This window comes from Cervus canadensis, chromosome 15 (assembly GCF_019320065.1).
Source record: "Cervus canadensis isolate Bull #8, Minnesota chromosome 15, ASM1932006v1, whole genome shotgun sequence".
Taxonomy (NCBI): Eukaryota; Metazoa; Chordata; class Mammalia; order Artiodactyla; family Cervidae; genus Cervus; species Cervus canadensis.
The window spans coordinates 53,616,666-53,628,791 of NC_057400.1; the positions used below are offsets into that span (position 1 = coordinate 53,616,666).

The window sequence follows — 12,126 nt, forward strand, 5'->3', positions numbered from 1 at the left end:
ACATATGCAGCAATGTTGCAAGAGATAGGAGGAAGGAATTGCACCCAATTGGTTTACTCTGTTATAAGACTGGCGTAAGACTGTTATAAGCACTGGTACTACGTGTGAAGTGGTACAGAGTTACCTGCAAGTGGACTTAGGTTAGTTCTAAATGTATACTGGAAATTCTAGGACAGCAACTAAAATTTAAAAAAAATTAAGCATAAATGATATGCTATGAGAGGACAGAAAATGGAATCACATAAAATACTTGATTAAAACCAGAGAAAGGAAAGAATGGAAGACAAAAAGAACAAGGGAGACAAATAGAAGACAATTATAAATATGGTAGATCTTAATCCAATTGTATCCATAATAGATTAAAACAACATACAACTATATGTTGCCTACAAGAAACCCAGTTTAGGGTGTCTTAAAAAGTGGTGTCTAGTCCTGCCTCAGTTTACTGTGCTGTGTTTCCCTAGTCGGCTCTCAACCCTCCATCAGACTGTATTATTCTTAAATCCCTAAGCCCCACCTCTTTCCATCCCTCTTTGTCAATAACCTCACCTCCTACATCACAAGCAAGCTGTGAGAAAGAACTCCTCCACCCTTCCTTGCCTTCCTTCATCTGCAGACTTATCCATGCGTGCCGTTGGTTCCCCCTCCAGGCACTCGGCCCCTTCCAGTGAGGGAGTCATGGCTCTTGACTCCATCATCCGTCAGACCTTCTGTGAGACCACTTGACCAAATTCAGTGCATAAGTGGAACATTTTACAGAATTTAAAGCATCTTTTAAAATTGGAATTTATCCTTAATTGCTTATTGTTCCATTTAAGATTAAAATAAATAAATAATAAATAAAATAAAATAAATAAAGCATTACATCAGCAGTATGATTTAGTACTTGCCAAAGGTATCTTTTGATCTTTCAGTTTTATTAAAATTGATTTATTAATTGCTAGACAATTATTTACATTAAATCAGAATTAAAACTCTTCAGTTCAGTTCAGTCGCTCAGTCATGTCCAACTCTTTGTGACCCCATGAATTGCAGCACGCCAGGCCTCCCGTCCATCACAAACTCTCAGAGTTTACTCAAACTCATGCCCATCGAGTCGGTGATGCCATCCAGCCATCTCATCCTCTGTCGTCCCCTTCTCCTCCTGCCCCCAATCCCTTCCAGCATCAGGGTCTTTTCCAATGAGTCAACTCTTCGCATGAGGTGGCCAAAGTACTGGAGTTTCAGCTTCAGCATCAGTCCTTCCAATGAACACCCAGGACTTATCTCCTTCAGGATGGACTGGCTGGATCTCCTTGCAGTCCAAGGGACTCTCAAGAGTCTCCTCCAACACCACAGTTAAAAAGCATCAATGTTTCGGTGCTCAGCTTTCTTCACGGTCCAACTCTCACATCCATACATGACCACTGGAAAAACCATAGCCTTGACCAGACGGACCTTTGTTGGCAAAGTAATGTCTCTGCTTTTTAATATGCTATCTAGGTTGGTCATAACTTTCCTTCCAAGGAGTAAGCGTCTTTTAATTTCATGGCTGCAGTCACCATCTGCAGTGATTTTGGAGCCCCAAAAAATAAGTCTGACACTGTTTCCACTGTCTCCCCATCTATTTCCCATGAAGTGATGGGGCCAGATGCCATGATCTTAGTTTTCTGAATGTTAAGCTTTAAGCCAACTTTTTCACTCTCCTCTTTCACTTTCATCAAGAGGCTTTTTAGTTCCTCTTCACTTTCTGCCATAAGGGTCATGTCATCTGCATATCTGAGGTTATTGATATTTCTCCCGGCAATCTTGATTCCAGCTTGTGCTTCTTCCAGCCCAGCGTTTCTCATGATGTACTCTGCATATAAGTTAACTAAGCAGTGTGACAATATACAGCCTTGACGTACTCCTTTTCCTATTTGGAACCAGTCTGTTGTTCCATGTCCAGTTCTAACTGTTGCTTCCTGACCTGCATACAGGTTTCTCAAGAGGCAGGTCAAGTGGTCTGGTATTCCCATCTCCTTCAGAATTTTCCACAGTTTATTGTGATCCACACAGTCGAAGGCTTTGGCATAGTCAATAAAGCAGAAATAGATGTTTTTCTGGACTATACAAAAACTATAGAGATTGTTTTCATTTTTGTTTCTGTAATGTTTATGCTTTTTAACTTTTAGTTTTGACTGCCTTGATTATGTGACTTTTCAATAAAAATTTTCAGTCTTTAAAAAAAAAAGAAACCCAGTTTAAAGACACTGAGGGAAAAAAAAGACAGATTAAAAGTAAGGATACAGAGAAAGATATACCATGCTAACACTAATAAAATAAAGCTGGAGTATCACATTATTTTCAGATAAAGCATATTTCAGACCAAGATATATGCTTTCAGACCAATCCTTTATGAAAGATAAACAGAGACAATTACATAATGAAAATAGGGCACATTCTCTAAGATATAACAATCCCAAATGTGTATGCACCTAGTAAGACAGTATTAAAATATGTGAGGCCAAAACTAATATAAATGTTTTTAGAAATAGACAAATCCTGTTACAGTTGGAGCGAACTTCAGGACTCCTCTATCAGAAACTGACAGATCTACCAGGCAAAAAATCAGTGGGACATAGTTGAACAGCACAGTTCCCATCAACTGGATCTAGTTGTTATTTATTGAGTATTTCAACCAATCAAAGCAGAATATACATTCTTCTCAAGCTCATATGGAAGAGTCACCAAGACTACATTCTTTTTTTTTTTTAATGAACAAGACTACATTCTGAGCCATAACCTTAACATTTATAAAAGAACGGAAATCATACAAAGAGTGCTCTGAGACCAAAATGGAATTAAACTAGAAACCAGTAATAGAATGATCACCAGAAAATCACAAAATATTTGGAGATTAAATAAACACACTTATAAATAACACACAGATAGAAGAAATCTCAAGAGAAACTTAGTATTTTGAACTAAATGAAAATACAACTGCTGTATAATAAAGAACTTAGGAATCTCTGTCCCCAATTTGTAGAAGGGAGCCTCTAAATATTGGAGATTTCCTGAGTGGTAAGAGTGTCATGGTGAGCCCCTAAAACGCTTATGCCAAGGAGATGAGTCAGGATGGGGCCAGCCACAGGAGAAAGGCCAACCATGGGATTAGAGGGTTGGAGCTTTGAGCCACATGTCAGCCTGACCTCCAGGGGAAGGGAGAGGGACAAGAGACTGAGTTCAACCACATGGCCAATGATTCAGCGAACCATGCCTATGTAATTAATCCCTAATGAAAACTCTATATGGCATGGATGAGCTTCCCTGGCTCTGTGCGTACTGGTGTACATCAACTTGTAAGGAAGATGACATTGGAAGACTGTGGAGAGAGGACACTGGGAGCTATGTGATTAGGGTAGGCAGAAGCAAGGCAATTTTGTGTAGAAGTGTGAAATTTTTCTTTCCTACATATTGTGTGATTCTGTCTATATGAAATTTCCAGAATAGGCAATTAAGAAAAAAAAAAGCAGAAAGTAGACAAATGCTCGCCTAGGACTGGGGAAGACTGGGGATAAGAACCAAGGAATGTGGGGTTTCATTTTGAAGAAATGAAAATGTTTTAAAATTGACCATCCTAATGGATGGACAACTCTGTGAATATACAAATTCAAAGCCATTGAACTGTATACTTCAAATGGGTGAACTGTATGGTATATAAACTGTAACTCAATAAAGCTGTGAAAAAAACATTTTTCAAAGAAATGAAAAGACAAGCCACAAACCTGGAGAAATTATCTGCAGAAGACACATCTGATAAAGGATTGATACCCCAGTTACATGAAGAATTCTTAAAACTCAACAATAAGAAAATAACCCAGTTTTAAACAATGGGCCAAAGGCCTTAACAGACACCTCATCAAGAAGATATACAGATGGCAAATAAGCATATAAAAAGATGTGCTGAATAATATGTCATCAGGGAAGTGCAAAATAAAACAACAAGATACCACTCTACACCAACTAGAATGACCAAAATTCCTAACACTGACAGTGCCAAATGCTGACGAGGATGTGGTGCAACTGGAGCTCTCATTCATTGTTGGTGGGAATGCAAAATGGTGCCCTACTTTGGAAGACAGTTTGGGAGCTTCTTATAAAACTAAATATATTCTTACCACATGATCCAGCAATTATGTTCCTTCATATTTACTTAAACAAGTTGAAAACTTATAACCACATAAAAACCTGCATGTAGATGTTAATATAGCAGCTTTATTTGTAACTGTCAAAACATGGCAACCAAGATGTGCTTCAGCAGGTGAACGGATCAATAAACTGTGGTACATCCAGACAATGGGCTATTATTCAGCACTATAAAGAAATGAGCTAATACGCCATGAAAAGACATGGAGGAACCTTAAATGCATATTACTAAGTTAAAGAAGGGCTTCCCCGGTGATGCTAGTTGTAAAGAATCCACCTGCCAACGCAGGAGACATAAGAGACATGGGTTTGATCTCTGGGTTGGGAAGATCCCCTGGAGAAGGAAATGGCAACCCACGCCAGTATTCTTGCCTGGAGGGAGAATCCCATGGATAGCGAAGCCTGGGGGACTACAGTTCAGTGTTGCAAAGAGTCAGACACAATTGAAGCGCCTTAACATACACAAGTGAAAGAAGCCAATCTTAAAAGGCTACGTACAGTATGCTTCCAACAACATGACCTTCAGAAAAAGGTGAAATTATGGAGAGAGTAAAAAGATCAGTGGTTGTCAGGGATTAGAAGGGAGGGAGGGACGACTGCTCAGAGCACAGATGATTTTTTAGAGCAGTGAAACTACTTTGTATGAGACTATACTGGGTAGATACATGGCATCATACATTTGTCCAAACCTATGGAAGGCACAATACCAAGAGTGAGACCTATGGTAAACTATGGCCTTTGGATAATGACGATGTGTCAATGTAGGTTCATCAACTACAACAAATGTACCACTCCGATGGGGGATGCTGATAACGGGAGAGGTTACGTATTTGCGGGGGCAGGTGGTATATGGGAAGTCTCTGTGCTTTTCTCTCAATTTTGCTACGCCCCAAAACTGCTCTAAAAAATAAAGTCTATTAAGAAAAAACACAAATAAGACTGAAACAAAACAAACAAAAAGATTAAGAGACATACAGATATATGTGACCGACCATTCACTTCTATTAAAGCCAAAAAAAGAAAACAGAAAAAAACCCTACTTGCTTTGTTGAAAAGCACCACTATGTATTTAAAAAAATGCTAGTTTCAATTTACATTAAAAATATGAGTAAGTAACAGAAGGTAAGAGGCAATGACAGGAGTAAGGCCTACAGAGCATAAACAAAAGGCCAGTGAGCCAGGCATTTAGTTACATTGTACTATAAAAATATTTTACAAATATTCGGTTACCACTGAAGCTTACAAGTTTTATATATAATTTTGATGTATCCAGAGTGTACAAAAACTTACAAAGTTAAGATGATCTTATCAGTAGAAAAGATATTCTAAACCAGCTTAGCCAAGAGAAGTATTTTGATTGCTTAATTTAACTTTGTAAAGGAGAAGTAAATCTTATAGCTGGTCTCTGTAAACCTCACAGCTGGAATATTCTAACAGCACCTTGCAGTTTCCAGTGATCAAAGTAAGTTACTTTATATACTAAACTAAGAATTTCATAATAGAAATAATGTAACACCAGGGGGTGCAGTTATCATGAAATAATTACACTCCTGGGAGATTACAGGCACAAGGCTGTACCCCAGGGGTGTGATTATCCCATGATAACCACATCCACTGAAATTGCCTTATTGCAAAAATAATCTCTATTCACTGGTGAGACATTATTCAATAGGTGGTTTTTTTAAATGAAAAGATTTTTTAGCTTGAATCAGCAAGTGGATTAGGAAATTGGCCAGTTTATTTTTCATTACATTCAAATTCAGAATATAACATCATTATTTGCTTTCTTATTTGATACAGCATAGTATTTTTGATTTTGTTTTTGAGAAACCCTTTAGGAGTTTCTATTAATGTTAGTTAAGTGGTACTGCTAAATTCAGGTCAAACTTTAAAAGGTATTAAGTGAACAATACCATTTTAAATTATTTATTTCTATGTATAAGTTTTAATTCCTCTAATATTCATTTAAAAATTATAAATGTGTAACCACTGTTAATATTTTAGTCTATCTCCTTCCAGGCATTTTTATTTTTCTAAAAGCATCTCTCTATATGTCTACTTAAAGATATAAAGAGAAAAATGAATGGAATCCATGTAGCTAGCTACCTTGTTTTATAATCTGCTTTATCTGACCAAATGTTATAAACAATATCCATTCATTAAGAAATCTTCCTATCATTTTTCAATGGTTGCATAGTATAGTATTCCTGTGTGACAATATCCCATAATTATTCATGTAATATTCTTTTATTATTTATTTAGGTTCTCTTACACAATGCTTTACAACAAAACCTTGGGACATATCCAAGACTATTCCCATGGGACAATTTCATGACCATGTATTATTAGTAAAACATAATTTAAACAAACAAGGACCTATTTCCCAAACCTTCAGTTGTTCTTACATATAGTTGAAGCTGATGGTTTTCAACTCAGACAGTACATCAGAAATAGATCAGTAACTTTCATCTTATGTGGTATCATAGATAGTGAAAGCTACTGATCTATTTTTACCTTAATCTCTCATAGAGTTCAGTGCTTTGAGGTATTCTTAGAAAAGTAAGACAGGATTTAAGAAATTTGAAATACTGCTTCCTCTTTTTTTTACTTGATATATCCTGGTACATCCTCATGTGTCAACACAGATCAACAGCTCAATTCATATATCTTATCTAATGGCTATATGGTATTCCATTTTGGCTACACTGGTATTCCAATTAATTCCACAATTAATTTATTTTTTAATATATTTTTTTGGCCATGCCGTGCATCATGTTGGATCTCTGATCAGGGATCAAACCCATGTCCCCTGCAGTGGAAGCATGGAGTCTTAGTGGAAGCATGGAGTCACTGAACCACCAGGGAAGTCCCATAATTCATTTTTTTTTCCATACTTAATTTTTAAAAAATATACTAATAAAGTGCTTACTATGTGCTAGGTACTATTCTAAGCACTACACATGTATTAACTCATTTAGTTCTCATAACAACTTTATGAGGTAGGTTCTAGTATAATATCTATTTTACAAACACCACAAACTGAGGCACAGAGGAGTTAACAGCTTGCTTGAAGTCCCATGGCTACTAAGTAGAGAGCAGGGGTTCCAAATCAGGCATCTACGTACCTCCACACCTTCACAGTCTGAATTCACAGTTCCTTCTCTGTGGACGGTTGTTCCTTTTGCCTGAGATATCAAATACATGGTTGCACTGTCCTGTCATCTAGGTCTCAGCCTAATATCACTTCCTCAGAGGGGGCCCTTCCTGACCACCTCACCTAGTTATTCCCCAATTAGTTCTTACCACAGTATCCAATGTAATTCTCATCACAGAATTTATAAATGCATAGTACTTCCTTATTAGTTTATTTTCTGTCATTCCCAATAGAATGAAAGAACTTCTGTCTTGGGGCTATATTCCAAGAACCTAGAAAAATGCCTGACACAGAGTAACTACTCCATACTTAATTGCTGAATAAATGAGTGAGTTTATTTTACCAACCCTTTTCTGATTAGGTTTATTTAGGGTTATTTCTAATCTTTCACTACTATAAACCTTTGGGCATCTACCTTATCACTTTCTTACTATAAATTCCTGGATGTTGAATTTCCAGTAAAATGATATGTACGTTCTTAAGGTTTTTGATAGGTTTTTGATACATCAAATGACTCTTCAAATTTATCAATTTATCTCCACTTTATTAATAGTGGATTAAAATGTTCATTTTATCATACTTGCTCTAACGCTGGATGTGTCATGCTTTTAAATCTTTAGTGTAAGTTCTTTTGGTTGTTGTTAGTAGACTTTCTAAATAGATTCAAGAAAAAGTAGGTGTATCAATTACCAAATAAAGGGCTATCCCAGTCTATAGTCTATACCCTAGTCTCCCAGTATCCCAGTGTTCATCCTACTCATTCTCTCCAAGCAGATCAGAGTAAGACAAGGCTGAAGAACAAAGACAGCACTGATACTGCCTCTTCATAGCCAACACAGAAGTCATTCAGCTGGAAGGGCACCATGAGGATGGAGTGAAGGGAAATATGAGAAAGATATAACCCCTTCCAGAAAACAAAATACACCTTTCAAACATAACAACAGATCCCTGTGACTACCAAAAGTAGAGCTCAGAGATATCTGTGCTAATGGGTTCTTCATCCTACTCCACCTTCCTTTTCTTTGGGGCTTTATTTCTTTGACGACTTCTCTCCCTTCTTTCACCAGTTGAGTGAGGGCGGGGGAGAGGGAGCTAGTATGTGGGGTTTTAAAAGCACCTGCACTATGGCATCAGCAGGATGTTCTTTTGTCAGAGATCGTCACACCAAAGAGTCTGTATCCATATTCTCTTACCACTGAGTAACTTTCCCTCTACTTAAAATGTGTGGGTTTTTTTGGCTGCGCTGAGTTGTTGGTAAGGTACTCAGGCTTTTTTCTCCAGTTGTGGGAGTGGGGGCTACTCTCTAGTTGCAGTGCTGGGGCTTCTTGATGCAGAGCACAGGCTCCAGGATGTATGGGCTTCAGTAGTTGTGGCACATGACCTTAGTTGCCCCATGGCATGTGGGATCTTTTTGGTCCAGGGATAGAACCCATATCCCTTGCACAGACAGGCAGATTCTTAACTACTAGACCCAGGGAGGTCCTTAAGATGTGGTTTTAAAAAATGTTTTAAAGAGTGAAAAGGATTTTAAAAAATTCACGTGTAATATTTTGTGTGTACTTCCTCTACCCATCCTGACATTCATAACACCACTAATGAAACAGTGTCAAACTTGACAGTGGATCAAATTCCTAAACTCCTAATACGAGAACTAGCATCTTGAGTCCAACAGCCTGCATCTGGCCTTCTGGAAGCAAGCCTGATCTCTAGTTATAGAAGTTAGCCTGAAGGTCATCTGCTGACTGAGGGTGAACCTTGAGCTCAGAGGTGGCAGTGGAAGCCTCACCGAATCCAAAGAGGTGTATCAGAGGCCGAGATTAGCTGAGGATGGAGCTTCATGCCTAGAGCATTTGCTTCAATAGAGCAGCTCTGCCTTTATATGTTCTACATCTGGGACTGTTGTTGTTTAGTTGCCAGGTCATGACCGACTCTTTGTGATTCCCATGGACTGTAGCACGCCAGGCTTTCCTGCCCCTCACCATCTCCCAGAGTTTGCCCCAGTACATGTCCATTGGATCAGTGAGCCATCCAACTTATCTCATCCTCTGCCGCCCTCTTCTCCTTCTGCCTTCAATCTTTCTCAGCATCAGGGTCTTTTCCAATGAGTCAGCTGTCCACATCAGGTGGCCAAAGTATCGGAGCTTCAGCATCAGTCCTTCCAAAGAATATTCAGGGTTGATTTCCTTTAAGATTGACTGGTTTGGTCTCCTTGCTTTCCAAGGGACTCTCAAGAGTCTTCTCTAGTACCACAGATCGAAGGCATCAATTTTTCAGCACTCTGCCTTCTTTACTTTCCAGCTCACATCTGTACACAACTACTGGAAAGACCCTAGTCTTGACTTATATGGACCTTTGTTGGCAAAGTGATGTCTCTGCTTTGTAAAACTGTCTAGGTTTGTCATAGCTTTCCTGCCAAGAAGTAACTGTCTCAATTTCATGGCTTCAGTGACCACCCGCAGTGATTTTAGAGCCCAAGAAGAGGAAATCTGTCACTGCTTTCACCTTTTCCCCTTCTATTTGCCATGAAGTGATGGGACCAGATGCCTTGATCTTAAGTTTTTTTAATACAGAGTTTTAAGCCCACTTTTTCACTCTTCTCTTTCACCCTAATCAAGAGGCTTACTTTGGATTACATGTAGGATTTTTAAAAAATTTTAAAAGGTTCTACAGCTGTTTAAAAAAATGTGGAAAATCTCTTGAGTTATACTATCATCCTTTATTTTAAAATGAAGAACTGAAACTCATAAAAAGTGAAATGACTTAAGGTTACAGGGTTAAGCAGATTATTGCTATTATGATTCATTAAGAATTATTGTTGGATTACTGTGGCTGTTTGAACAACATACTAACAAGGCACTGAGAAATTTAAGTTAAAATTTTTCAGTTTTAATATCTTCTTATAAACAAAATAAAAAAAATAATATCTTCTTATAAAAAGAACTCAAATGATTTACACCAAATTCAACCAGTTTTTCTTAAGTAGACAATAACAGGCAGGAAAGTAAATAACTTTCAAGTAAAAATTAATTTTAACATATTTAACATCTTTTAAAATTCAATTTTCTCTCTGCAACAAAAACTGCAATTGTGGCTTCTAGTTCAGCTTATTCCTAAAACTCAGGAGGACGTAAATATGAGAAACAACCATTTCTACCTTCTGTTGTTAGGTTACCAACCTGATAAATGATGTTTAATATATCTGTTACTTTTAACATAAATTTCATAGGGCCCTTGGCTAGAAAAATTAAATCCTAATACAAAGAATTTCACATTCAAAACATATAATCAGAGTTTTCCATTGACCATTTTGGAAATGTGACCTAACCCCATAAAACCAAACCAAACCAAATCAAACCAATAACAAGACAGACTTAAAAAAACAAAAGTTACTTTAGCTTTGTTTGTCCTCTATATAAATTCTAGAACAAACGAATTATGTCCAGTGCCTACCTGAGCCATCAGTGGGAACTGAACTTGCATTAATTCCAGAAAGACCAAACAAAGGACATTCTCGATCTGTGTTGACGTGACCCCATTTGTGACATTTAATGCATCTCACATTTCGAACCTGAGAAACAGTAAACATTAATTATTTTGGTTATTAAAATACTAAGAACCTAACCACTGTTCAACTCCTTACTCCTTATAGAGTTTAAGTGAAATCAGTCTTGTTTTTAAAAGATCTCCAAGGAAAGAGACTCTACACATATATTTGGTAAAAGTAATTCAAACACTAAAATCTTTTACTATAAATTGTGTCTAAAAGTTCAGCGGAATCCTATTTCTTTTTGAGTGTTACCTGGTGGCAATAAAACAATGTAATCCAAAAAGAAATGGTAAAACACCAAAAAAGAATGATGTCCTGTCTCAATCTGGAATTCTCTAATTTAAAAAAAGTTAATCTTTGAGGTTTCAATTTCCTAAACCAAGGGCTAGAAAACTTTTCCTGTAAAAAGCCAGACAGTAAATATTTTAGGCTGTATGGGCCAAAGGTTTCTGTCGCAACCACTCAACTCTGCCAATATAGCAGGAAAGCACCCACAAATAATATGTGAACGAGTAAGTACAGCAGTGTTCAAAAAGTTTTATTTTTTGACCATGAGCAAATTCTCCAAATTCCTTGAAAACTGCAGAGACCATTTTCATTATAGCCCTCACTATAAAATTTTGAATCCTATCTTTTATCATGATTTGATATTTGGATTTGTATCTTTGCTACATTTAATGTTTTCTCTCCGAGTCCTTCTACTATCTGATACAAACAGAAACCATAGAGCCCCTTTTCAGCTTAAATACCTTTGGACAACAATATAAAGAAGTGTTTATTTTGAAAAAATTATCCTTACAGAATAAACGTGTCACTTGCCTGAATACCAAAGGGCTGATCTCTGATGTTCATGTCATCTTTGGCATATCTATTAAGGAGAGAAAATGTACAAACAATATTAATAATAATAATAATTAAACTAAAAATAGTCTTATAGTTCTAAGTAAATTATGAAATGTACAACTTTAGTAAATAAATACAAGCATAAAATCTATTAGTATTTCCAAACACCACTTTATTATCAAGTATCCAGTCTGATAATCCGTGATTTTAAAAAAATGACAAAAATAAAGCTAAAGACTATGATCAAGCAAATTAGCTACATAAGACAAATCATTAAAAATAACTTTTCACATTAGTTGCTTTCTCTGGTGAATAAAAAGCAACATAGGATGGGATATCAGATAAAATTGGAGAGGGAAATGGCAACCCACTCCAGTACTCTTGCCTGGAAAACTTCATGGATAGAGGAGCCTGG

General features: G+C 37.0%; 1 protein-coding gene across 2 annotated transcripts in view; it reads right to left on the bottom strand.

The window, feature by feature from the left end:
* CIR1 (corepressor interacting with RBPJ, CIR1) overlaps positions 1 to 12,126 on the bottom strand; it is a 37,254-nt gene that overhangs the window by 13,575 nt on the left and 11,553 nt on the right. For both annotated transcript variants that reach the window (XM_043487687.1, XM_043487688.1), the window contains exons 6-7: positions 11,688 to 11,736; positions 10,772 to 10,889 (exon numbers count right to left, since the gene is read on the bottom strand). In XM_043487687.1, coding sequence (XP_043343622.1) covers positions 10,772 to 10,889; positions 11,688 to 11,736 — 167 coding nt within the window. The remainder of the gene's footprint in view (positions 1 to 10,771; positions 10,890 to 11,687; positions 11,737 to 12,126) is intronic.